This window comes from Mesoplodon bidens, assembly GCF_964165515.1.
Source record: "Mesoplodon bidens genome assembly, chromosome: 15".
NCBI classification, from domain to species: domain Eukaryota; kingdom Metazoa; phylum Chordata; class Mammalia; order Artiodactyla; family Ziphiidae; genus Mesoplodon; species Mesoplodon bidens.
Window position 1 is genome coordinate 84440848 of NC_138171.1, and position 27806 is coordinate 84468653.

Sequence of the window (27806 nt, forward strand, 5' to 3'; positions counted from 1 at the left end):
TGGGGCAGTCGCTCTGCCTTCATCTTTAATGGCCAGTGCGGTACAGTTAGTGGACAGATGGGTGGACACCGGACGTAGAGGGGCAGGGTGGTCACAGCGGTGCCGTGGGTACCTGTCCTCCCCGTGGAGAAGCCCGTCTTTGGCAGGATGATCTGGGAACGCCCCCAGCTCGGGGCACCAAGCCAGCCTGGACCTCTGGGGAGACCCCACCCCTTCCTACTTGCCAGGGACTCCGGCATGTCTGTCCCTCCTTGGGCCTCCCTGGACAGGGCTCAAGGCCTAGGTCACAGGTTGACTTTAGCCAGGGTGTGGGCCCTGCTTTGCGGCCCCCAAACTGTCCCCCTCCTGTATCACAGGTGGAGGATCCGGAGAAGTCATCGGGGGTCCCCAGGCAGGCACAGACCCCCAGGCCTGTGGCATCAGGTGGGCACCAGGGTGCACGGGGAGTGCTGGCATGGGGTGGGTGCACCCAGGCCAGCACCAAAGCTGGGGTTGCAGAAAGGCCAGCGCAGACCGTGGTCTGAAACCATTCAGACCCAGAGCTTACAGCTCCTTCACGGCAAACGCATGTTGCCGGGGAGACCCAGCGTTTAAGAATGGGAACGGGGGAGGCCTGGGGGCGAGGGGTCCCCAGTGAAGGAGGTGCTGAGGACGGTGTGGCTGGGGCCATGGGGCCCTCAGAGCAGAGCCAGGTGAGGGTCACCAGAAGGGAACACCAGCTGGTGGTCTGTCACTGTCCTGGCTGGCGCTGGGACCACCAGACACACGCAGGTGGCAAAGGGCGGCGTGAGACGGAACGCGGAGCACAGTGCTGGTGGGACCCTGTGGCAGCCACACGTCCAGGCCTCCGAGAACTTGGCAGAACCTTGGGGCCGGAGTGAGGGCAGGTGGGCCCAAAGAGGGTGGCGGTCTTGGTGCGGGGAGGAGGCCGGGGCCCCGCAGGCACTGCAGGCAGGGGTGGGGAAGGGCCCCGGCAGCCCTCCCTGGGCAGGGCTGGGGGCCCAGGCCTGGCTCAGAGGCCAGCGGCGAAGGAGGCGTTGGCGGCGGAGCGGTCGGGGCAGCTGCCGCGGGCGTCCCGCGTGAGGCTGTAGGTACCGTAGGCCACGGCCGAGCCCAGCGTCAGTCCCGTCATGTAGGATACGGTCATGGTGTTCCCTGCGGACGGGACGGGCCTCAGCTGGCGGGAGGGGCCCCGGGGGGAGGGCAGCCGGGGGGAGGGCAGCCACAGCGAGGGCTGGAGCCGAAGCCCTAGCTTCTCAGCTGTGGAGCAGTGGCCACGGCCAGCTCCCGCCTGGGAGGTGGCCGCCCCAGGACTGTCCCACCCTGACTGAAAGTGCCGGGCGCTCCAGGCCTCGCCTGCTTCTCTTTCTCTCCAGCCTCCTACCTCCAACTGCTTCCTCGTCATGGACCACTTAAGATGTCTACTGGGCTTCCTGAACCTACTGTGTCCAGAACCCCCCTCCAGTGCCCCTTCCCACACAGCCCCCTCCCCATCTCACTTGACATCAATCCAACCTTCTTGCCCTGAGCAGCAGGCCCCCCTTGGGAGTCCTTCTTGACCTCCCCCCTTGCCCCACCCCCCGTCCTTTTCTCACACTCCATCTCCCAGTCCATCAGCTGGCCCCGTGGGCCCTGCAGTCAAAATGGATCCAGAATCCAGCACTTTCTTCCAGGCCCCTCCCACCTGTTGACTACTCCACTGCTGCCCCCTGCCCCAGGGCCTTTGCACATGCTATCCCTGCCACTCTGAACACTCTTCCCTTGCATTGTCACGCGGCCCCTCACTACTTCCTCCAGGTCTCTGCTCAAGTCACCTCCTCAGTGAAGCCTTCCCAGATTGCTCTGCTTCCACTGTGAACCCCTACCACGACTCCCTCGTCCCATTACTCTGTTTTACATTCCTCAACCACGCTCATCACCATCCAACACATTACATCTTTTTGTTGTCTCTTTGTCACCTCTGGACTGTCAACGCCACAAACACAGGGATCACTGTTTTGTCACCACTGTGTCCCCAGAACCTAGAACAGTGCCTGGTGCGTGGTAGTGGCTCATCAAGTAGCTGTGAGATGAATGAAGGGGTAAGTGGTTGGCGAACGTCCCCAAGCTACGAGCTCCGAGGCTGACTTGACCCTGGGACCCAAAGGTAGCTTCTCGCTGTGTGGTCTTGACTTCTACGGGCCTGGGTTTCCCTGCCTGGCAGTGGACAGTCCTGCAGGCAAGCCGGGCGCGGGCCGAGCAGGGCCTTACCTGCTAGCTCCCGCTGCTTGGGGCTCACTTTGCCCGCCGCCAGGATCATGGGCACGCTGCCGAAGTAGCCGTTGCTGATGCCCATGAGTAGGGAGAGGACGCAGGGCCAAGCCGGGTGGCGGAGGGCGGGCGTGCTGCTGGGGTAGACGCACAGGATGAAGAGCGGGATGAAGACCACGCGGAGACAGGAGCAGGCCAGCAGGTGGGTGCCCCGCCAGTCCACGGGCAGCGCCGCCAGGACCTGTGGGGAGACAGACGTGTGGGCCCCTGCCACTCCCCGAGCCCGCTCCCCAAGCCCACTCCTCTCACATCTTCCCAGCAGCCTCCAGACACACCCCTATCCCTGGACACTGCCGGCTCAGGCTGTGTCCCCGTCCTTTGCCACCTTTGTCCACGAAACCCCACCAAACCCCTCATATGGCGACACACAGTCCTTGCTGTGTGCCCGGCACCCAGCGAAACACGACACACATGCCCCTGTTCAGCCCGCACAGCACCCTTGCCGGGTGGGGCTCTCGACGTTATTTGAGAAACGAGGATACAGAGGCCCAGAGGATCAGGCCCACCTGCATCAACACGTACGAAGTGGCAGCAACTGAACCCACTAACTAAGCTTTGCTCCCTCGGGAAGCACAGACTCGAGTTTCTCAGACCTCCCAGCTGTGTGACCCCAAGCAGATGGCTTTCCCTCTCTGAGCCTTGTGTTCTTCTACAGAAGACCCACGACAGGCCAGCCATTTCTGGTTGTCCGCCTTCGTGTGCCCACACCTGTGCTCAATTAGTGAGTGTGGGGCAAGCGCCGCCTCCGCCCTCTCCTCCCAGCTGCGGTCTGGACCGTGGCTCGGCTCCCGCCCTCCCCACCAGGAGCCACGTGCATCCTCAGCTTGGGGCCTGCGCCTCCCCGGGGACCCCTCCCCGCGGCTCCCGCAGCGACCCTGGCGTCTGCCGCCCCCACCCACGGCATCCTCCCCCAGGGCCGGGAGGGCTGGCGGGGGTGCCCACCTTGCCCACGAAGTCAGAGAGGTTGAACACGGCCATGATGAGAATAGGCAGCCACTCGCCCAGGATGCAGTGGCGGATCTCGGACTCGAGCCCCGGAAACAGGCACAGCGTGATGAAGTAGGTCACGGCAATGGAGAGCATGTCTGCCCAGATGACGCGGGCCACCACGTAGCGGTGCAGCAGCAGGGCTGTGGGCGGCCGGCAGGGTCAGGGGGCCGCACACCTAAGGGGCCCCAGCCCGCCGGTACACCCTCTGCCCTGCGCGCGCAGACGAGACACGGGACGCCGGGGCCCAGCCCGCCCCACCTCGGAAGGAGGGCCAGCTGCGCCTGATTCTCGGCCGAGGTACATCAAAGCGTGTGTAGGCTCCCCCGCCGCCGGTCACCTCGTGGGCTGGGCTGTCCTTCGGGGACCCGCCGTTGGCCAGGTCTGGGCCCTGGTGCTCCTGGAGGGGGTACAGGGTGGGACGCGTTTGGGTGAGAGCCCCCGCAGGCTCCTGCCGGCCCCTTCCTCGCTGCCCCGCAAACACGCCAAGCTCCTCCCACGCCCCGGAGCCTCTGCGCGTGCTCTTCCCTCTGCCCCGCCCCACCCACTCCTTTCGTGTGGGTCCTCACACCCCTCTGCACGGCTCAGGTCTCAGCCCAGAGCCACTGGCGGACCCTCCGTGACCACTAACGGGGCCCCGGTTTCTGACGTAGGCCTTGTCACAGCCGGCCTCCCTTTGCCCGGTCTCTGGCTCCGCGCAGTGTCCCCAGTCGAGGGCCCAGCGAGGGTGACTCGCTGGAACAACGTCTTCGAGAACATTTTGGCTCCCCCTGCCCTGCCCTCCTCGTGGCCTGGCTCCCCGGCGTCTCAGCCTCCACACCTGCGCTATGTGGTTCTGCCGCCACCAGAGGGCGCCCCAGCTCCCCAGGAGGCTCCGGGCGGGCCTGCGGGGGAGGCCACAGGTGTGGCCCATCACACCAGGGGGTGGGGAGGTTAAGGCCACAGGTGTGGGCTGTCACAGCCAGGGGGACTCAGGCCTCAGGTGTGTGGTGCCACCAAGGGATGAAACCTTGGTCCACAGAACGAAGGAGGACCCGTGGGTAGGAGCCTCGGGCCACAGGAGGAGCTGGAGCCTGAGACGACAGCGACAGCGGGACGCGGCTGTAGGAGCTCGGCTGGGACGGGGCGGCGGCCGTGCCGGGCCTCCCGGCTCCCTCCGCCGACCTCGCCACTTACAAAGTGCACGTCCTCGGCGGCCACGTCGTGGTGCACGCGGTAGCCGGCCCTGCGGCCGGGGCGGGGCCGCGCCGTGTGGTAGAGCACGAAGCGGCTGCCCCGCACCAGCAGGTGCAGCAGGAAGCAGAGCAGCTCCAGGCCCGCGGAGACCAGGAAGAAGATGAGCGTGCCGGCCCGCTCGTCGGGCAGCAGCAGCTTCGTGAGGATGCGGCTCAGGGAGACCATCACGCCCGCCGTGCCTGCGGGGGGAGGGGCCGTGACGCGAGCGACCCCGCCCACTCGACCCCGCCCCCGCCTCGCCCAGCCACCCAGCAGCCCTGGGACACGGACACGCTGTGGCTGCCCACAGGATGCGCCCGCGCAGACCGCCCCTCTCTGGCCCTTGCGCCGGCTCACACACACCCCACCCCAGGTGCACTGATCACGTGCCTGCTGTGTGCCCAGCACCGTCCGCCCTGAGGACACAGTGGGGACGATGCATGCAGGCCCTTCCTTCTGGGGCTCGTTGGGGAGAGGCCCCAAACAGGTCGCAGAAAAACACCAACGGTTGTGCAGGATTTGGGGGGACAGGCAGAGACGAGGGGGCGAGCATCCATTGGCAGGGGGCGGGCATGAGCTCTACGTGTTTGTGTTTGCGGAGCTGAAAGGAAGTGGTGGGCTTGGAACCAGGCGGGTGGGGTCCTAAGGTCACAGGGGAAGGTGGTGGGGGTCACGGCAAGCGGGGCACCTTCCTGGAATCAAACTCCACAGACGCGAGGCTTGGAGCCCTGGGGGCACCTGGTGGGCCTCACCGTATGTAGGGGGTACAGAGTACCCCAAAGGGGAGAAATGGGGCCCAGAGTCCACCTGAGTCCTGCCCCACAGCACAGCTGAGCCTGGCCCATCCAGGCCCGGAAGGAAGACTGAGGACCTCTGGACGAGGTGCTCCGAGGTGCTTGCGGCTGGGCTGAGGGTGGGGCGGCCCCTGTGCTGGAGGGCAGCAAGACAAGAGCGGGAGTCGGCTGCTCGGACCGGGGCTGGGGTGCAGGGATCACCCCGGAGGGCAGGTCCACACGACTTGCAGGGACTTGGAGCACTGGGTGTCGGGTAGGTCTCAGGTTTGAGCGAGGGGGTACCCTTCCCTGAGCAGGGGCCGGTGGGAGGACGTGTTGGGCTTGGGAAAGGGAGTCTGAGTTGCCAAGTGGGGGTGGGGCTCTGAGGAGAGCTTGGTGCTGAGGGCCGGCACTTGACATCACGGGTGTGGATGAGCTGCCCTGCACACACATGCATACACGAAACGCACGCCTTGCACAGACGCCACGAGACACTCGAGACCCATGCTCAGAGTGTGGCACGTGCTCCTCACATCACAAAGGACTCTGCACCCAAAGAGACCACGCCTATCACAGCCTCATCCCTCCTGTCTGGGAGTCCGGCCCCCCACCAGCCAGGCGATCGTCAGCCCCGCACACCCAGGGCTCCTGAGCCCCGCCTCGGTCCCAGGAAGAGGGTCCCAGAGCCTAGGCAGCCCAGCGCCCCGCTCCTGGGGTCTGCAGATACTCACTCTCCCCTGTCATCACCCCCTGCGTGTACCTCTTGGGCAGCATCCCCGTGTACCCGTAGAAGCTGGATTGCTGCACTTGAGAGAGAGAGAGAAGTAACCATGAGACACCACTTATCACCTGTTTGCTTGGAACAGAATTCAGAAGTTTGAGAACACTGTTGGCAAGGGCTGCTGGGAAAAGACATTAACACCACTGGGGGCAGAGGGGCCTTGTCCAATCCCCTCGCGGGGTGTGGTGGAAACAGCACCACCCCCTGCATAGCACAGTCCTGCCTTCGACGTCCCCGCCCCGGGGCTGGCCAGGCTCCCCAACCTCCTCTGGTCATTGACACCCAAGCAGAAGTGACACGCGTCACTCCTGGACCAGGTAGGAAAAGCCCACATGGTCTTCTGGTCTGTCTTTCCCCAGGGGCGGCCACAGAAGAGGCCACGTGTTACAGATGGGGAGCCACCGTCGGTGCGAGTGAGTGTGGAAATAACCCCACCGACACGCTGGACGTGCAGCAAGGGCCAGAAATAAGGCCGGTTCTGAGAAGCCGCCGAGATCTCTGGGCTCGTTTGTTACCACAGCATAGCGTCGCATCCTGACCAACAAGACAGAAGTGCAGCAGTCTCTGGGGAGAATGAAAACGTACTGGCTCAAGCCCTGCGGTCTAGTGACTCCACGCCTGGAGGTAAGCCCTGGAGCAGGGCTGACAAACTAGCATCTCCTTCCTGGCGGTTACCAGCGGGTTTTTTTGTTTTTTTTTAACGAAATAGGACAGAGCAGACGTGAGTACAAAGCCTGGATTGAGAATATTATTTCACAAAGCCTTGATTTCATTTATAAACACACACACACACACATACACATGCACACGTGTGTGCTGGGTCATAATGCGAAATGTATCTCCTTCTGGAAGTCACGATCAACAGAACCATTGGCCTGGACCTTTGCAAACATCATGGCCACAAAAGACAGAGAAAGGCTGAGGACCATTCGGATTAAAGGAGACTAAAGATGTGACCAGTGATGCAACGTATGATCCCGGGCTGGGTCCTGGGTCAGAAAAACCAAACGCTGTACAGGACGTTACCGCGACAAACAGTGAAATGATGATGGATTGTAGATCGATACTAGTATTGTATCAACGTTAAATGTCCCGATTTTGGCAATTGTAAATGTGGTTCTAGAAGAGATGTCTTAGGTTTAGCTGTTAAACACCCTGAACCGTTACCATTGAGGCAAAGAAGCATGATGATGTCTGCAAGTAATTCCCAAACGGTTTAAGGACAAAACATACATTTTCTATTTATATATATTTAGGGGAAATTTCATATATATACATATACCTTAGAAAGTGGAGGAGGGGGACTTCCCTGGTGGTCCAGTGGTTAAGACTCCGTGCTCCCAGTGCAGGGGGCCCGGCTTCGATCCCTGTTCAGGGTACTAGATCCCGCATGCCGCAACTAAAGATCCCACACTCGGCAACGAAGATCCTGCATGCCTCAACTAAGACCCAGCGCAGCCAAATAAATAAATACATACTTGGAGGGGGAACAGAGAAAGCCAGCGAAGGAAAGCAAGCACGTGGGGCAAAATGTTAACAATTGGTGAATCTAGGTGAAAGGTATATGGGAACTCATTATATTATTATTCTTAAATTTCCATAGGTTGGAAACAGTTTCAAAATAAAAAGTTAAAAAAAAAATTTTTGAAAGCTACCGCCCAAGAGAAACACAGCGACACGGTGACATGGGCAGGAGAGGTTGTGAAGCCCAGTTTATACCTGAGAAAACCAGGCAACTGCCTCGATGTCCACATGGCATGTGGGCATGTGGACATGTGTGTGGAGTGTGTGCTCTGTATGTGTGACCAGCGCACGCAGCCCTTTGGGTGTGCAGTGTGTGTGCGTGTGTGAAAGTAGACGTGCACGTGTGAAGGTAGACTCGCCCATGTGCACATGGACACGTACCGGCCCTGAGCCTGGCTCACCCTGTATTAACATGCCCCCAGCACACGAACAGGGCCGGTGGGACGGCCCGCACTGGGCACCCAGGGGCTCAGCCCACCCCGGCCCCTGGCCCTACCTGTGCAGCCGAAGGCCACGGTGCCCACCGCAGCCAGGTTGATGGCATAAGCCTGGTCACGAGAGAAGAGCTGCAGCCACACGTCGCAGATGCTGATGAAGAGGAGGGGGCCCAAGGCTAAGAGGTAGCCTGTGTGGGGAGAGGTCAGAGAGGTGGCCATCGATGGTGGGCTGGGGGAGCCCCCTCACCCCCCAACATAGAGCCAGGTCTGAGGTGCCCTCTCTCTGCCTTTCCCTTTAATACTGGGAGGGCGGGGACATCTTAGAGTTCTAGGAGGGGCACCCAGAAGGCTTCCTGGAGGAGGCGCCTCTTGAGCTGGGTTTTGAAGCTGAATGTTACCACGGAGACAAATGGGAGGGGAAGAGCAGGGAAGAGCAAGGGCCCCGGGACACATGTGGGGTGCACAGCAGCCTCGCCAGGCACAGGCATCATGCCAGCATGTGTTACACGCACGTGGGCCTGACACCGTTTTCATAGTTGAACCCCATGACGTTCCTAGGAGGTGCGCCCATCTTACAGACAAGGAGGGTGGGGCGCACGCAGGGAATGGAGGGGCATGTGACGGCCAGGTATGAGGGCTGGGAGCCAGGGGGCAGCGGGCAGCGTACCCGCCGTGATCCTCGTGTGCAGGCTCAGTCTCTCCACCAGCGCATTGTTCAGGAGCACAGCCACCAGCGCCACCAGGATGTAGGTGAGGCTCATGTCAAACACAATGGAGGTCCCTGACGGGGGGAGGGTACCAGGGGGTCAGGGGAGCCCCACCCGCTGCACCTGCCCCCACCAGGCACTGCTTCCTCCCTCTGCCCCAAAGGGGCTGACAGCCCAGAGAGGGTGAGTGGCTGCCCTTGGGGTCACACAGCAATTCACAGCCGAGCTAGGGTTTGAATAAAATGGGCTCCCCACGTGGGGTCCTGCCCAAGGGGTTTCTGGAGGGTGACAGGCCTGAGCCAAGTGTGCAGGGCAGCATGCGACGGCAGGACGCGGCTGTGCGGGACCCACCTGGGTACTTGTGGTGCAGGTAGTCCACGTCGGTGATGAAGCTATTGTAAGGCAGCAGGAAGCCCACGCCGGCCAGGAGCATCGCAAAGTAGATGGCGCGGTAGCGGTCATCAGGCACCGGCTCCTCTGCTGGCAAACCCAGACGCCAGGTGAGAAGGGGACAAGCCCATTCACGGCCACGACCACCACACCGGGGCTGCAGCCCAGCACCATGGCCACGGTCCACCACGGCACCCCCCATCATGACCACCATAGCCACAGCCACTCCGGCTGCCACCCGAACCACAGACATGGCATCCCACCATTCATCTGTCACTGCCACCAGAAGCACTGCCACCTTAGCCACCATCACCATGGCCACTCTCACCATATCCAAGCCACCAAAGCCATCATGACCGTGGCTACTCTCCATCACTATGGCCACAGCTGCCCACGCCACCACCATCATGGCCATTATCAAAAGTCACCAAACACCACGGCCACTGTCACCATCGTACCCACCATCACGACCACCATCACCATAGCCACGGTCCATCATCACTGTGGCCACTGCCGCTGTATCCACCAGCATCACGGCTTCTGTCACCCTGGCCACCATCCATCCCCATAGCCATGGTTGCCAAAGCCGCTGCATCACAGCTGTTATCATCACCTTACAGCCACTATAACCACGGTCACTGTCACTGTGGCCGCTCTCCACCTTCATGGCCCCAGCTGCCCCAGTCATCACAGTCACGGCTGCTAGACATACAACCACCACCGCCACGGCCAGCGCAGCCATCACCACAGCCACCGTCCGTTACCAAGAGGCTTCTGCCACCGTGACTCTCACCATCATGGCCACTGAAGCAGCTGGCTGGAGAGAACAGTGAAATGGCCTTTTGGAGACTCAGCTCCGGGACCAGCTGGGTGGCCAGACCTGGTGGGGCTGAGGCAGTGTCCTCTGGGAGGCTACCTATGCTCTAAACCAGCGTCCAATATACAGGGCTGATTCTCCTATAGTTAGCGTTCACATATCCAGGAACCACGGGCGGAAGTGGGAGTGGGACCACTCACTATGACCCTTAGAGATCCACCAGCAAAATGTGTGCTTCCCACCCCCATGACTTGAGGCTCCGCTGGTCCAGAGGGCTTCGCCCCAAAGGGAGGAGCGGTTCCACCCCGAGACACAGTGATCCTGCGGAGAACAGGGTTGCTGCTCTGGCTGCGGGGACTGATCCTGACCGTCACTGGGAAATCAGGTTGCTCCCATGTGTGGGAATGAGAGGGTAGGTCTGCAAGACAGGAGATGCCTCGTGGCCTGTCTCAGGACGTCCAATCCCTGTGATACAGTCAATGGAAAACGATACCAACCCAAGTCCAGCAGGACTGCTAGTGATCCAGAGCCTTCAGGAATGAAGGTTGGGGGAATTCCCTGGTGGTCCAGTGGTTAGGAGTTGGCACTCTCACTGCTGGGGCCCCAGGTTTGATCCCTGGTTGGGGAACTAAAACCCCATAAGCCACATGGCGTGGCTAAGAAAAAAAAAAAAGAACGAAGCTTGGGTCACCCACCGGGCAAAGAACCATGACCAGTTAAGACGCTTGTGGTGGGCAAATGGAATATGGGATGGGTGGTGGGAGAAGGTAGTTATAAATACCAGCTACAATCATGTGCCTAGTCACAGACATGAGGACTAATATTGTTATAAGTATTGCTTCCTTTTTTTGATATGAATATGTGTGTGTATGTATTAATCAAATGCTTTTATTTTATTCACTTTCTCACCCCTGTAATCATATAACGTAAGATGTGTTCATAACAGTTAAGCCTGTATCTCAGTATTGAAGTTCGGGGGAACAAAGGAGAAGTGTGAACATCAACACACAAGAACTTTGCATCCTTTGGGGAAAGGGTTAGTGTGTTTTTGTTCGTATGGGGGTCAGTTATGTCCTGGTAGGTGGGGGGTTGACTGTTAGTGTCTTTATCTGGAGACTAAGTATGGTTTAGGGAGCTGTGTATAGGAGGCAAGCTGGTAAGGGGTGGACTGTAATGGTCAGTTTGTAGGTCAACTTGGAGGCTGAACCACAGTCCTCAGTTGTTCAATCAAACACTGACCAAGGTGCTACTGTGAAAAGATTTTTCTTTCACAGAAAAATCACACAAAGCCCCTCCTTAGTTACTTTAAGTTTGATCAAAAGGGAATTTACCCTGGGTGGGCCTGACCTAATCAGGTAAGACCTTGAGGCTTCCCAGAACTCAGGGACCCCAAACGGCTCGTGCCCCTGGGATTCCAGCCTGCTTGTGATCTTCCGTCCTGACCACCTGCCTGATGGACTTCAGACTGGCTTAGCCAGCCTCCTCTTTAGTCAGCCTATGTCCTGTAATAAATGCATATGGATATCTATACATCTCTATCTGTACTGCATCTTTAACTCTCTTTCTAGCTCTGTCTATCTCCTACTGGCTCTGGTAGAACCTTGATTGATGCAGCCACCGTCACCACAGCCATTACAGCTAAAACCACCACTGCCCTGGTCACTATGGCCACCATCCACTTCTGTGGCCATGGCAACGTGGCATCCACTACCTGGCCAGGAGAAGCCTGAGGATGGGCCCCGAGCTGACTCTGTCCATACACACGGGTGCAGGGAGATTATCCCAACCCAACATGGGTCTCAGCCAGCAGAATCTCCACTCCCCATCTGCAAAGAGAGGGGATGGAAGCTGAGAGTAAGTCTCCATGTCGGAGCCTGAAGTGGTCCTAGTATAACCTGTAGCCAGCCCCTAAACGAGCTATCACTTACAGGGGACCTCCTGAGTGCCGGGAAACTTCTTAAGCCACGTTTTGTGGATCCAGTTGCAAGCACATTAGGGTGGCCCCAGGATCATTCCCCTTTTCCAGATGAAGAAACTGAGGCCCAGAGAACAGTGACTTACCCAAGGCCCCTGAGCGGACAGAAACAGGAGCTGGCATTGAACCCAAATCTGTCCGACTCCAGACCTGCACACTGCCCACTCTGCAAGTCTGATCTCACAGGCAACTGGCCTATTTCCTCCATGTAGGGAACCTGAGGCTCCGAAAGGTTGAGGCACTTGCCCTAGGACACACAGCCAGGTGGAAAACCGGGTATTTGTTTCTTGGGGTTTTTTTTGGGGGGGGGCGCTGTGCTGTGAAGCTTGTGGGATCTTAGTTCCCTGACCAGGGATTGAACCTGGACCCTCGGCAGTGAAAGTGCGGAGTCCTAACCACTGGACCGCCAGGGAAGTCCTCAAAACTGGGGTGTTTGAACCTCACATCAATCCTCTTTTCGGACACTTTCCCATCTCCACTGAAGTGAGGCATGGCTTGCTCTGACCCAAGAATGCAGCCAACACGATATGCATCAGTTGTAGACAGAAGTTTACATACAGGTCAGTGCATGATTCACCGTGTGCCCTCCCACCTCCTCAATGGTCGTGGAAACACACGTTAAGATGGAGCCTTCCCTGGGCACATGGCATTAGTGAAGGCACTGGGCCGGTGGGCTCGTTTGTTACTGCAGCAGATCTAATCCATCCTGACCGACGCTGCCTCCCGGGTTCAGTGACCCCCCAAGGTTCCCCATCCCAGGAAGGCTCCTGAGGGCTCCCACAGCCATCCCTGCTTTGGGGCAGACGCGTACCCTGGCCGCACCCTCACTCACCAGAGTCCGTGAAAATCGGGATGCCCCCGGCCCTACTGCCCTGGGCCTGGGCTACCCCTGCCACCACCTCCTCCAGCTGGCCGCTGTCGAAGCTGAAGCTCATCACCACGCTCCTGTGCGGTGTGCTCGCCACGCTGGGCTCCTGGAGTTGCTGGCTGCCCACCGAGCCCATGGCAGCCCTGCTGCAGGGAAAGCAGATGACGCAGCCTGGGGAGGCCAGGAGGGGATCCCCGCCCCACTGCCACGCGGCCAAGCCTGCATCCCCGGGGGACCACCTTCTCTATCCATCCCACCCACCTTGAAACAGCAGGCAGGAGCACACAAACCTAAGCGGACGAGTGATGTCACGTGACTTGTGTCTTAAGATGCCCCCTGGCTGCAGCGCAGAGCAAGGCTGGAGGCCTGCGTGAGGGTGGCGGCAGTGGGCACAGCGGAGAGGAAGAGACGGGGGGAGAAATATTCTGAACTCTTTGTGTGCCAGCACCATGCTCGAGTGTCCCACGAACCATCTCCCTCTGGGAGGGGGTTCCGACATTCACTCATTTGACAGCCGATGTTAGAGCGTGAACGTCCCCCCGGCCCACCACCCCGATCTCACAGGCAGTGAGCGGTGGGGCCTGAACCCGGACCCAGGCCTGTGGGACCGTGAGCCACCACGGCCCAGCGTTCTGGGACCGACCACGTGGGGTAGCAGGAAGTCCCCCCTTTGGTCTTCCTCCATTTCTCTGGCCTCAGCTCAAAGCCGTAGCCCTTATCTTTGGAGGAAAGGAAGGAGCTGATTGAAACTCGAGGGAGTAACATCCCATTGTGCAGGTGACCCTGTGGGTGTTGGGGGGGGGGTCTAGTTTTTTCCCTGAAACATTGATCAGTTTGTTTTTCTGACTTTTATTAATTTATCTGATTGCCAAAAGGATACAAATTCGCTGTAGAGAATTTGAGACCAAGATGGGACACGGAAGCACCAGGTACTGAGCGTAGCACTTCCACTTCCTGGGCCGCCCCGAGCACGTATGGGGGAACCCACGGAAAAAGCCGGGAGACAGAAGCTTCCCGAGGGATCCCACGTGCCCGGCGCTACTCCGAGTCTCTCTGAGGATGGCGCCGGCCACGTCCAGCTCCCCCGCCTCCGCTTGTCCCATCTAACGTCCTTCCTGCCTCAGTTTACCTGCTCCCCAGCCTCCAGACGGGTGTGCTGACCAGTTACGGAGTGCCTCCCCTGGGCTTCCCCCCTCCTCGCTCCCCACAGAGTTGTAGTGGGGGTCTGAGAGCCTGGAACCACCCCTGCTTCCAAGTGGGCCCTGGGGACTCGGTAAGTCCTGGTCTTGCCAGCCGGGGGCGGACCCGGCTTGATGGGCACCCAGGAGCAGCGGAGAGGAGGGTTGCAGGCTTCTCCTTCTGCGGCCTGGGAAGCCAGGCGTGAACCCCTCTGGCCTCGGTGCTCTTCCTGTTGCCCCCAGCCCCGGGCCTCCTGCCACATCTGGAGCTGGGGGGCGGAACAAGACACAGGACAGAGCTTGGCCTGGGTTTGAATGACTGTGGCCTTAGGCAGGATCCTGCACTGGAGGCTCGGACACCCTCGGTCCCCGGCGTCCTGCGTGGGGCCGCGGAAGGGGCCAGCGGCAGAGCGGCGGTCTACAACAACGGACACTCCTCCCTCCAGCCCTGGCGGATGTGCACCCCCGACCCCCTGGCCCGTGTTCCCCACAGAGACGCGGCGGCGCACCCTGCCGGGCCTCCCCGCTGAGGTCTCCGCCCTGCCCAGAGGCCACGCCCCCCGGGAAGGCGGACGTGCTCCGCAACAAGTCAGGAGGCCACCAAACTGCTCCCTCCCGCACAGCGGGTGAGGCGGGCAGCTGCCACCCACACGGCCCCCCTCAGCCACTGTCCCCACGTGCTCCTCCAGTCCGCCTCCCGGGAGGTGCTCTGGCTCCCCCTGCGGCGGCCCCATGACCTCTGATACCACCTTCCATGGTGGCAGGGCAGGAGGTGCCCCGAGGCTGCCCCCACCTCTCCTGGGCTGCAGGCCTCAACCCGCCCCTCCAGAACAGCCCCTCCAACTCCACACCCGCAGCCCAGAGCCCCAGCTCTTCCCCATCCGCTCCTCTTCCTCCCGGGTCCCCCTTTAATGAAAATTTACGGACAGACAGGTCAGGGATCTTCTCCTGACCCCAGCGGTCCTGAAGGCCCTGCTCATGCCCCCACTTTGCAGAAAGAGAAACTGAGGCACAGAGAGCCAGGTCCGGGGGTCCAGCTTCTATTGGGAGCCCCGCCAGGCCGACCACCTTTGGCTCCCCCCATTTCAGAGGCAACTGAGTGGACAAGGGTTCTAACTGTGCCCCCGGGGCATTGTGAAGACGCTGGGTGTCTGAACCCCAAGGCCAGGATGATCCCTCTCAGGGGCTGTGGCGCTCCAGCCGGAGGGCACAAGGGAGCCTGAATTCCATCTGGAAAGCCAGCCTGTTAGCTCTCCTCGAGCCTCAGGCTCCTCATGAGCCCCAAGCCCTGGCTGGCTGGACGCCCTTGGACGGCCCTGGCCCCCTGTGCCTGGGCCAGCTTATGAGCTCTGCTGCTCTTTCCCCAGCCAAGCTTTCTGAACTGGCCCAACTCCTCCCTGTTGGTTCTGCCCACAGGAGAGTGGGTTTCAAGACCCTTGGGCCACCCGCTTCCTGGAGCCTGGGGAGGATGCATGAATGCACTGGCCACAGGAGCTGGCTGGCTCCTAGGGTGCCCAGCCCCAGGCCCTGGCCCCTGGCCTTGGTGCTGCAGTTCCTCCACCTCCCAGGTTCTTTCTGCGAGACCAGTCCCATCGGCAACAAACTTGGTTCCCAGGCCTGCGCTCCCAGGCGAAGGGCGGACTCCAGGACCATCCGGAGGTGACCGCTGGGCGCAGGCCACACCTCTTCCAGCCCTTTCCCAAGAGCTGGGAGGGGACCGGCATGGGGAAGGGGTGAGGGGGGTAGGCGGAGGTTCCAGGAGGGAACTCCGGATGGAAGGACGCTTAGGGTGTGCCCGGGGACGGGGAGGCGCCTGGCCCTGAGCAGGGCCTGGAGCCGCCGGTCACTCTCCCCATTCCCGGGTCTGGGTCCTGCGCTCGCAGATGGGCTGCTGGGGGGCTGGTCCGGTCCAGATGCTGGATAGGGTGGGGGTGGGAGCCCGCTCATTCCGGGATGGGGGTGGGAGGGTGGGGGACTCGGGGTCCCCGGGGTCACGTGCCCCCCATCCCTGGACTCGGCGGCCGGAGCCGGCGCGGAGCCGGGCCACGCGCGCCTCAGACAAAGGCTCCGACAGGTCCCCGCGTCCCAGGCGGTCCGGCCCCCCGCCCGCCTTCCCCGCGGTGACCGCTTACCTCGGCCCGGTCGGGTCCTGGGGTCCTCCACGCTCCCAGCCCTGCCCGCGCCCAACGCCCCCGCGCCGGGACCCCCGGGCGCCCGCGCCCCGCCCCGCTGCGCCCCGCTCCCCACACCCCTCCTCGGGCCGAGCGCGGCCGGCGTCCTCCGCGGGTCCCGGGTCTGCCGGCCTCCGGGTCGGCGACCGCGTCCGGGGGGCGCAGCAGCAGCGGCAGCGGCAGCAGCAGCGGCGAGCACAGCGGGAGCTCCCGCGCTCCGCCCCGGCCCGCCACCCCCGTGGAGCCCCGCCCCTTTCTCCCCTCCTCCTTCCCCGCCCTCCTCCTCCGTCTCCCGCCCGCTGCGCCCGCAGAGGCGGGGGAGGGGCGGAGGCTGAGGTCGGGGCCCCAGATGCCTCGGGGGACGTGGTGGCCCCGGCGACCCTGGGGTGACCTGTGGCTGATCTCGCCGCCATCCCCCATGCCCACCTCCCCGCCTGGGTGCCCAGGCCTACTGCCCCCCTCCCCGCACCCCGTCCACCCCTACCAACCCTTGTCCGCTCGCGGGGGAGGTCTGCGGTGCTCGAAGGGTGGGTGGGACAGGTTACCCGGTGAGCTGATCCAAGTTTTGGAGGATGAGTAGGATTCCGCGGGCAGGAGAAACGTGTGGATTCCGAACAGGTCTAGGGGCTGCCGCAGCCCCCTGTGCCCCTCCTTCGCCTGGTCCCCACCCCTGCCCGCGGTCCCCCTGCTCGCCGCTTGGGATCAGACCCTGACGAGGTCGCTTCCTATCACTGAGCCTCAGTTTTCTCCCAGCAAGGTGGAATTATAACCCTCCCCAGGGCTGTTAGTCCCCGCGCGCACCTCTCTCCCAGCCTCCAATTGCTCATCTGTAACCTGGCCCTGAGAGAAGAGACCTGTGCTGAGGCTCAGAAAACATGCCCTGGGAGGAGTCCACGATGGGGGGAGGGGGTGTTCCTTGCCCGGAAAGGGGTCCAGCCTCAAGGGGAGAACAAGAACCAGGTGGGAGGTAGATGAGCCTGCCCACGGGAAGCCCCCAACCAGGGCTGAGCCCTCCCTGTGGGATCAACAGAGGTGCCTGCCAGGACTCGTGCCAAGTCCCTACCTGGATGCCCTCCCCTCACTTTCCACCAGACTAGCCCCTCTTCCTGCCTGGAGACCCACCCCTGGTGAGTGAGGGTGGGCCAGGGGGACGTGGCCAGTTGTTCAAAGTAATTAATCTCAAAGTTAATGAGCCTGATGCTTCCCACTGCCCTAGAGCTTTGAAAGGGCCAGTGCAGGAAACCATGCAGAGCTGCCCTGGGTGTAAATAAAAATTATTCAGTGCCTGTGAGACATTGTTCTGGATTCAGGGGACACATCAGGGTCCCTGTCCCCATGGGGTTTCATAGGCAATAAACAGGTACAATCATTTGCGGAAGCATCAGATGGCAGACAGTGGTGGGACAGACAATGGCATGTGTCTATGGGAATGGGTGGGCATTATTGTCTAGTGGTTAGGGAAGGCCACTCTGAGAAGGTGACGCTGGACTTGAGAGACTAGCCCCTGGTGGGGAGGTTTGTGGGAAGGGGCTTCTAGGCAGAGGGACAGCCAGGGCAAAGTCCTGAGGCCAGAGAAAGCTCATTCTATTCGGGCACAGAAAGAAGGCTGGTGGATCTGGAACAGAGGAAGGGAGAAGCCATTCCGGGGAGAAGCAGCGGGCAGAGGACAGGAGCCAGCCTGGGGGAGGGGGTCTTGTTGGAGCCCCTGGAGTGTTTTAGCCGGAGTAGCTTTTTTTGTGTGTGTGTGGTACGCGGGCTGCTCACTGTTGTGGCCTCTCCAGTTGCGGAGCACAGGCTCCGGACGCGCAGGCTCAGCGGCCATGGCTCACGGGCCCAGCCGCTCCGCGGCATGTGGGAATCTTCCCAGACCGGGGCACAAACCAGTGTCCCCTGCATCGGCAGGCGGACTCTCAACCACTGCGCCACCAGGGAAGCCCTGGAGTAGCTTTTTAAACCTAGATTCCAGGTGGGAGTGCAAATTGGAACAACCCTTCTGGAAAGTAAGTTAGCCTTAAAAAAAAAAAAAAAAAGCCTTTCATCCAGAAAGTCTAGCCTAAGGAAATAATTCTAAATACAGAAAGGGCCTTATATACAAAAATGTTCATCATATTGTAATAGCCAAACATTGCAAATAGCCTGATTACCCAAGAAGAGATGATAAGGAATATTCATCATGGTGGGAGACAGATAACATGATTGTTATATTTGAAAGAAAAAACCAAGAAAACTAATGGAATAACATGTCACCACTAGGATGTACAGTTATGAAGGATTGATAATAATGTGGAAAACTGGCAGTGTGAAAGCAAGTGACACAGAAACAGGAAGAAATGGGAAGAAATACAAAAGATACTTTGCACTTTGTGCCCTCAAATTGGAAAAACCAGGTAAAAGGATTTTCTGGGAAAATAAAAATGAGCAGACAAGCTGCCATCAGATGAGAAATAAAATCTAAGTAGAACACATACGGGGGAGGAAATAGAGAATTGTGTTAAAGAACTACTTCGCGGCTGCTCCCAAACCCCAGGTGTGAGCAATTTCACAGAATTACGGAAATCTACCCAACTTTTAAAGAACAGAGAGCCACGATGCAACTTAATCATTCCGGAGCACAGGAAAAAAGAAAGAACATCCTAAACCTGATAAAGTTTTCTCTAAGAAAACAACAGACCGGTCTGGCCTGTGAATATCAGTATAAAACCCTAAATACAATATTAGCAAATAGTGATTGCTTCAGAGAAAGGAGATGGGGGCGGGGGCGGGGGTCAGAGAAAGGACACATTTTTTACTGTAGCCTTTTGTACATTTTGAATTTGTTAATATTAAGTGGACAAGCCTGATACACAATTAGGCATAGAAGGAAACGTAGCAAAATGTTAAACTGTGGTCCTCGTTGAATGTGGGGACAGGAGAGGCATCATTATCTTCTCTATTTTTCTGCCTTTTCTATACAAAGCCCATCAGTTTGCTAAGTCGGCTGAGAAACTTTGGGGTTTAGATTAGGGTCAAGGTCTGGGGGGGGTGATGGATTTCTCCCAGTGTCCAAAGGACCTTATAGCAAGGGCTGGTGATGTGATGGGGAGTTCAGGGCTGTGTCCTGGGGACTTGGGGGGGCCCGGTGGCGGCAGGTGCATTTGAGGTGGGCTCAGAACTGAGAGGGGCAGGCCACCCCCACAGCCAGCTGTGTCAGGACCCTTCCTCAGGGTCAGTCCAGCCGTGAGCTCCGCAGGGCCACCTGAGATGTGAAAACCACACACGCTTACTGCCTATGCTACTGAACTTTGGTGCGTGTTTGTTACGCAGCATAGTCGTGGCTGTGATAACAGATACACTGGTTGATTGACTTGTCCTGTGCCCTGGTGTTGAATGTCGACTCCTTGCCCTGCACCATGCCGTGGGTCTCGTGCACGAGGACCTTGCTTCACCCTCTAAGGGAGATAGCATGCCTTCATTTCCCCACGGGGACCCTCAGCCCTCCGGCAGCTCAGCAGCTGGTAAGAGCTCAGCCTTCCTGCTATGTGACCCTGGGCCACTCACCACCCCTCTCTGTGTCTCACATGGAAAAGGGGTACTGAAAGGACTACTGTGAAGAGTAAAAGACATAACACACTTCACAGGGGGGCCGACACTTGCTAAGTCCTCAGGAAACACTTTACAGACATTCTTCCATGGACTGCTCCCAGCTGCCCTGTGCTGCGAGACCGCGCCTGTCATCACCCATTTTACGTGTGAGCAAACTGAGGCCCGGAAGGGTCCCCAGCTGGCAGGTCAAAGCTGAGTCTCGCAGCTCTGCATCCGGCGTATTTGCCGCTAGCCGTGGGTTCCTCTGTTGGGGGGTGAGTGGCCGGCCCAGGAAACGGTTCTCTGTCGGGGGGGGGTGCCAGGGTGGAGGCCAGGCTTGGGGCCAGCGCGGCTGTCGCTCCGAGGACACCCAAGCCTCACTGACAGCAGCAAGGACTCTGCTAATCGATGCCTGTTCCCCTGTCCCCGTTAGCAACCTTCCCTTGGAGAAAAGCCTCCTGCCAGGATGAAAAACGCAGCCAATGAAGGCCTCGTGGAATAAGCAGGTGACAGGCCATGGCAGGACTGAGGGACAGGCCTGCAGCTCCCCCTGTTCTGTCACCTGGGCTCACGAAGGCAGCTGGGTTAGCGCGGGGAGAGGCTGGGGTGGGGTCTGCACCATGGGCAGAGTGACCAGGGGGCTGCCACCGCCAGGGACTAAGGCCCCTGCTCAGCCCTCACTTGGCAAGTGCTGGGCGCTGTTCTCAATGGCCTCAGATGCTCCCCCAAAGGTCATCTTTCACTAGGATGGGTACCGGGGCCTCCTCCTTGGTCTCTCGTCCTCCCCCACTGTGCCCCTGACCCAGCTCCCTAGGCAGACAGAGCGAGCTTTCTAAAAGGTGTCCTTCTCCCACTAACCCTCTCCCATGATTCCTCAGGGCCTGCAGGGGTCACACCCAAAGCCCAGAGCGTTCTGACCCCCGCTGACCTCTCCCTGTTTCCTCCCGCACACTCACTTCTGAGGAATGGGCGGGAAGGCTGGGTGGCCTCGTGAATTCTTATGCCTCAGGTCCCACCAGCAGGGATGTGGCTCAGCTCCTCAGTCCAAGCTGATATAATTGCTTTAAAAACATCGTGGGGACTTCCCTGGTGGCACAGTGGATGACTCCACGCTCCCAATGTGGGGGGCCCGGGTTGGATCCTGGTCAGGAAGTAGATCCCACACGCATGCCGCAACAAAGAGTTCGCCTGCCACAACTAAGGAGCCCGCCTGCCGCAACTGAGACCCGGTACAACCAAATAAATAAATAAATAAATAGTTTAAAAATAATAATAATAAAATAAATAAAAATTTTGTGGGCTTCCTGTGTATCAGATTATAATACAATCCACTAGGTAAAAGCCACACCCACACATCTCTCTGTGCTGGGTTGTGGAACAAGGCCCTTATGATCTTTAGAGGCTCTCTCGTCTAATAGAGAAAGTCTAAGATGTATGCTTTTAAGATTCTTAGAAGCCTATTCATCTGGCTGAGGGTGTTTCAAGACACTACTTTAAATATTTCTTAACCATGCCCTTAACACCTGACAGTGATATCTTGAGAGTTTGCTTGACCTGAGACCATGTTTTATCGACAATACTCTACATTTGATCTTTGTCTTAGGGTGACTCATTTCCTGGGGGCCCTTGGGTTTGTTACTCCTGGTGGCCCCTCTAAGCAACCCTCCAGGTGGGTGCCCTTGTGCACGAATCTCAGAGGAGGTAGACTTTTTAGAATAATTCCCACTGTCGCAGTGACAACAGCTTCCAGCCTGCCCACCCACTGTCCATCCCTTCTCAGGGAGTAGGCACCACCCCGGACCACCATGGTCCACCAAGGTGACTCTAGGGTGACCTGCCCACCCAAAGACCAGCGGGTGTGCTGAGGTATTTTCCTGTCCCCTCCAGCTACAGAGTGGGCTTGGCTTGTTTGAGGGGGAGGGAGGGACTGAAGATAATCTTGAAAATAAACTAAGTGTCCACAAAAAGACATACACAGATTTTATGCATAATAGTAGAAACCTGGAAACAGCCCAGGGCCCTTCAAGGGGAGATGGTTAAACAGACTGTGGTCCATCCCTACCATGGAATACTACTTGGCAACGAAAAGGAACACGCTGCGGGTACCCCAGAAACTGGATGAATGTCAGGTGCGTTATGCTGAGTGGAAAAGACAGACACAGAACACGTGTCATAGGGTTCCATTCGCGTGAAATTCTAGACTAGGCGAGATGCATCCAAGGTGATCAAGATGGTGATTGCCTTTGGGGTGGGGGCAGGGGTGGGGCGTAAGGAGTGAGCAATGCTCTATACTTTGATAGAGATTTGGCTAATCCAACGTGTCCGTCTGTCAAAACTCAGCAAATGTTCACTTCAGACTTGTGCCTTTCACTGTTGGTAAATTGTGTCTCAAAAAAATCCCTCAACCCAAACCAGATAATGACCTCTAGCTAACACCATGGGGGTTTAGGGGTGAAGTGTCCTGATGTCTGCAACTGACTTTGAACTGCGTTTAAAAAAGGAAGGTGGGTTGGTGGATGGATAGGGTGTGAGAGAGATGGACCACCCTCTCAGAGCAGCATGTAGGTAGGGAGCCTCTGGGGGTTCCCTGCATAATTCCTCCTACTCTTCTTTATGTTGAAAATGTTCCAGATAGAATGTCGGGGGTAGGAGAGAAGGAAGAGAGCCCAGCGGTCCTCCCCGCCCTCACCCCACCTCCACCCCTGCTCCGACGGGGCTGTCCCAGGCCCCCGTGGCTCTGCCATCTGCTTCCTGCAGAGCTCCAACCTAATTTATTCCCAGCTTATTAACTTAAAGCCCATTAGAATCTTCCCATCAACCTGTACACGCAGCCAAGAGCCAGACAGAGACAGGAGAGAGGAACCTGCCTAGGACACAGCCGGGGAGGGAGGGGCAGGCGGCGGGCGGGGTCCAGAGGCCCCGGCCGAGCAGAGGTGGGGCACCGGGCAGGGCCAGGCCTCAGCAGGTGGTGGAGGGGTGAGGGTCTCCCCCCGGCGCAGGGAGCGGCCTTCATCTGCGTCACCTCCTCTAATTCTTATAGGGACCGGGGTACCCTGGGAGCCCCCTTTTAGAGCTGAGGAAGCCAGAAGGGGAGTGGTGATGCTGGGATGAGGGGGATGGTGGGTCTCGTAACCGTGACCCTGGTCACAGCCATAGCCATACGTGAACCGGATTTTGCGCTCACAGTGACCCCAGGACACGGGTATTGTCGGTCACCTTAGGGCAGGTGCAGGGACCAGGCTTCTGACCTGGACAGAGAGGCCCCCTGGGCCTGCTTGGACCCCCCACCCCCAGCTCAAGGGGAGCAGGCCCTTAGGCAGCATCACAGGCCAGGATGCCGTCAGCCCCACCCCTGCCTGAGCCCCCGCATCTGAGCACCGTGACGTCAAACTCGAGAGAAAATTAGACCCAACCGTCTGGGCAAAAAAGGCAAACTGAATAAATAAAACCCCAGGATTCTCTCCAAGAGGACAGGGGTGGTGGTGAGGTGCTGAGTGGGACGCGGTAGGGGGAGGGGTTGGCGCTGACGGACACCCGCTGGGAGCCAGGCCCGGCCAAGGTCAGCATTGTCTGCTCAGACCCTCACAGTGACTCTGGGAGGGGAGGGCCCGAGGCTCAGAGAGGTGACTTGTCTCAGCCAAGTCACACAGCAAGGCCAGGCCGATGCCGGTCTCTCCGCAGCCACCCTGTCTGTCCTGGGGGCCATGCTGACCCCCCCAGAAGCGCCCCCCACCCACCCAGGCCAGCCAGCAAACGGGCATGCAGGCTCCCAGGAGCCGCTGCTGGAGGCTGGCCAGGACGGCGGCAGCTGCTGGCCTGGCTCCAGGAGCGCGCAGCTGCAAGAGCTCTTCATTACAGCCTTGGAGGATGCGGTGGGGGGATGGGAGCCCCGGGGGACCCTGGGCCGCTGCTCCGCCGGGAGCTGATGTCCCTCACTGCTCCAGGCTCCCACGCGCTGCCGTCCACCCCCCAGCCCCTCCCTTGAGGCACCAGCCGCACCCAGTTTCCTTCGGCTTCCCCTCCCCCAACAAGGAGGCGACTCCTCCCAAGCTTTTACCCACATAGTTCCCTCCACCTGGAGGGCCTGCCCATCAGCACACACTCCCCGGCACCCACCAACGCCTACTCATCCGTAAAGGCTCAGCACCACTGTCCCCTCCTCCAGGGAGCTCCCCCTGATGTTGGCAGGCTAGGGATGGCCCTGGTGCCCAGAGTCGCACAGCTAAGAAGCCTCGAGAAGTCAGCTCCTCTGTGGGTCGGGCCAGGTCTGGAGGAGGTCTCGGTCAGTGAAAGGGGCCGGGTGAACCAGCTACCGTCGGGGCCGGGGGCACAGTGGCACTGGACCCGGGGCCACCATGCTGATCTCAGAGGATGGCATCATGGCAGGGGGACCAGGCTCTTACCAATACTCCGATTCCTAGAGCACCCAAACGATAGCTCACGTCTGGCTCCTTTGCAATTAGCGTGCCCATTTCAGAGATGAGAAAACAGAGGCCAGAGGCTGGCCCAAGTGTTCCCAGCCAGGCTCCTGGGAGTGACAGAACCAGGACTGGAACCCAGACTGGCCGACGCTCCTGGCCACCCCTGGGCCACCCCTGGGCCTTACCTGAGGCTTACCTGGGACTTTCCTGTGCTCTCTCTGAGGCTTCTCCCCGTGGAGTCAGAATTCGCCGTCAGACACGCGGTGCGAAGGAGCCTTTGTACTCTCTATTTACAAGAGGAGGCTTGTGAGCAAATTAGCAGGGTAACCAGGGAAAATGTTTGGCTTCCGTGGGTGGGAGCTGAAGCCATCTGTTCCCAACAGCCGAGCAGTCACCGGAGCCGCCGTGCCCAGCAGAGCGGCAGAGGGCGCTACTGGACCCCGCAGGCTGTGTGCCCCAGGGCAGGGCCCTCACCCTCTCTGGGCCTCAGGGTCTGCCCCTGCAAAGCTCAGGGGGCCTGTACAGCCTTGGGGCTCCAGAACGCTCCCTGCCCGCCTCCCTCGTCCTCACTGCCCACCGCTTACTGTGTCGACGCGCCCCCCTCCCCGGCAGGGGGAGGCTGCCAGCCACGAGGAGGACAGCACGGCCTCCCCAGCACCGGGCTTTCGGGTTTTACTTACCATTGGACTCATATGTTCTCAAGCTGAAAATAGCTTTATTGTTTCCTCTGATTATAAAGATGATAATTCGCCAACCCAGAAATTTATGCCATAGAAAAGTCAACCGAGAGACACTCCTCTCCTCGTGGATGGAGAGCCTCTGTCCGGAGACCTCTCTCTAAGCAGTGGGGGTCCAGGTAGGGGGTGAGATTGCCTAGGATATTTCAGAGACGGAGATGGAGAGAGAGGTTTACCACCCTCATCTGAGGACTCTTTGGCTCCTTGTCAAGGTCCCCAGAGCCTGTGCCTTGTCCTTGTCTCCACTCGGGAGAGCAGAAAGGTTGAGTTTGAGCCTTGCCATCGGACAAATCTGGGTTGGACCTGAGCCTTCTGCCTCCCAGCTGTATGACCTGTGACATTCCTTAGCCTCGCTGAGCTGAGCTCTGTGGCCTCATCTGTAAAATGGGGTCACAACGGTAGCTATGTCTTTACAGCCAATCACATTAATAACGTGTAACAATCATCGATCCCGGCCGGGTACTCTGGCTGCTGGCCTGTGATTCGCAGGGTCAACAATCAATGCCCGGGGCATCTTGCCAGTGAGTAATAATTGTTCACTGGGGGGCTGGCACCAGGCGGGCAGGACTTCTTGGTGTGTCCGGACTGTCCCACCTGAGGGCGGACTTGGACATCCAGGTCATCTCCCCCGGGCCGCTTTGTTGAAGGGAAAAGCTTCGGCTGCAGGGGTTTCTGGGACAGCTGACCAGTGACCTGCGTGGTCTGGTGGTGGTGGACGCCCCTCCCCCTGAGCAGTTCCAGATCATCCAGCCTGCAGGGTAGGGGGACCGGTGGCCAGGGCAGACCCCAGCTGGGGTTCCCCTCCTCTTGCGGTGGGGCAGGTGGGGAGAAGAGCTGGGGCTCCTCAGAACGCTTAGGGCGTGTGGGCTGGGATGCAGAGCGGACACAGGACGTCTCCACTAGGGATGGCCTCGGGATCGGCGGGTGTGGTTGGCGTCTGGGGCCAGGCTGCCCTCAGGCTGAGAACGAGGCTGGACGTGGCCCTTGGGGGCAGTGGGCACAGTTCCCCCGTATCTCCCCATCCCACGGTGCACTTCATGAGGGAACATTCTAGATGCCACACTCCGCCTTCCCACTGCTGTGCGGGAGCTGTTCCTACCAGCCCTGAGAGCCGATTATTACATTCTTAGGAAATTTTGCTAGACAGTTGTTAAACTCAGGCATTGTTAAAAATTAAATAAACTTAACCAAGGTAATAACATACTCAGAACTCATGGCGTCCTAATTATTTTACTATTTTCTATGCTTTCGAGGTCACATCCACTGTATCGAGATGGTGAGAATACCATGTGTAGGTGGGCTACCTCATCCCTCTTCCCAACTCTGTTCCATGACATCATGCTGGCGTCTTGAAATCAGCCAGGGTTGGGAGTAGTTACACCAGGGAAATCAGGCGAGGCTACAAATCAGGGCTTTTCCCACCAGAGGGCCAGTTGTTAAGCGCTTACCAGCACACCACTGCTTCTCCCCAGCGCCCACTCCACATCTAGGGTCCTGCAGTCCTCTCCTCTGAGCGCCCCTCAAGCACATCCCAGACTCCCGTGCCCTGGACTCCAGCCTGGGGTCACCTCTCCAGCCCGTCTCCGTGGCACTGCTCTCCAGCCTCCTCCAACCTCCTCCGCCCTGGCGTCCAGAGGCATCTCTCCCAGCACGAAGCTGACTGTGCCTCCCATGGCTCCCACCTGCCCTCAGGATAAACCCAAGCTCCTGAGCCAGGCTCTCGAGGTCCTGCAGGGGTGGCTGCCACCAGCTGTGTCTGCCTCACTGTTCACTCCCAGATTCTGCCAGACGGACACTGCCAAGTGGAACAACTCTTAAGCCCTGGTCGGGGGCCCCTTCCCGAGGCCCCACTCCGGTCCTCCTCAGCATCCTGGGCTTCCCCATCCCAGCAGTCCCAAGCCCCCGAGGGCCGGCCACATGGCTGGCGTGTGCAGCCCGAGACCAAGGGTGACCAAGGGGCGTGCGTGTACACGCAGGATGCGACGTCCGTGCTCACGCACGTGTGACGTTTCCCTGTGCCACGTTGGCCAGGATCTGGGGCCAGAGTTCAGAGGTCGGCAGAGTGCCACCTGCCACCCCCGCATCCTGACAGGGAGTTCAGCTCATCCCTGGCCTTCCAGGCTCTTCGACAGGTGAAGACAGGACACATTTGCTTAATGTTGGCTCTATTTCTAACTCTTAAACGTCTAGACCTACAGCGTCTGGGCTTTTCCCCATTTGACCCTTGCCCCAGGTCCTGCCAATTTAGGAGCAGATCTGGTTCCAAGTTCCAGACTCCACACCTTTGGTCATGCAGTTTTCCCAGCCCAGAATCCCTGCCCCCTGGGAAGCCTTCCTGGGCTGTCAGAACACCTCTGATGTAATCACGGGCTGTAGCGTCATTAGGTGGAGACTGTCGGAGGCCCAGGGATGTTTGCTGCGGGCCCCACTCTATCCTCCAGGGGCCGGTCCCCGTTCCGGAGAAGCACAGTGCTGGGGGAAGGTGGCTGGCTGTTTCGCCCCTGGAAGGAGCTTATCTTGGCTGAATTCTCCTAATCCTCTCGGAGGATTAAGGAAACAATGCACGTATGTGCTCTGATAATGCTTTAAGGATTTAATAGGCTTCAGGCTTTCTCAGAGAAAGCCCAGACGACTTTGTTCTCAACTCTCTGGGTGACCTTGATCTGTGGCTCCATTTTTCCACCTGTAAAGGGAAGGAGTTGATGATGGTCTGTGGTCCCTGAAACGTTGGGGGTGAGCTGGGGTTGCCATAGTGAGTGTTGGTTTGGAAATCCTCCTCACCCCATCGCCCCAAGGGGGAGGTAGGGCTATCGGTCCCAAAGCAGGAGGCCAGTCACGGGACAGCACCACTGGAACACGGTGGCTGGTTGGGGACGGGCATACGGCTTGAGGCTGGCCTATCAGAGTCTTCCTTGGAACAGACAATAAACATCTGCTGTGTATTGGTTTGCTCG

General features: G+C 59.2%; 1 protein-coding gene across 9 annotated transcripts; it reads right to left on the minus strand.

Annotated features, from left to right (window-relative positions):
• On the minus strand, positions 1 to 26734 carry SLC29A4 (solute carrier family 29 member 4). Of its 9 annotated transcripts, none has more exons than XM_081255562.1 (14): positions 26301 to 26734; positions 24312 to 24988; positions 24098 to 24222; positions 13075 to 13150; positions 12749 to 12927; positions 9086 to 9214; positions 8695 to 8808; positions 8087 to 8215; positions 6017 to 6091; positions 4474 to 4712; positions 3559 to 3697; positions 3253 to 3440; positions 2251 to 2491; positions 1 to 1155 (listed from the first exon to the last, which is right to left on the minus strand). In XM_081255562.1, exons 5-14 carry the CDS (start codon positions 12918 to 12920, stop codon positions 1013 to 1015), a joined length of 1569 nt encoding a protein of 522 aa, XP_081111688.1. In that variant the 5' UTR covers positions 12921 to 12927; positions 13075 to 13150; positions 24098 to 24222; positions 24312 to 24988; positions 26301 to 26734; the 3' UTR covers positions 1 to 1012. The 9 variants fall into 9 exon arrangements, with proteins under 9 accessions (XP_081111688.1, XP_081111687.1, XP_081111691.1 ...); XM_081255561.1 differs by having other exon boundaries at positions 24312 to 24401; positions 24796 to 26734; XM_081255565.1 differs by having other exon boundaries at positions 9086 to 9211; positions 24312 to 26734.
• Positions 26735 to 27806: the final 1072 nt, after the last annotated feature.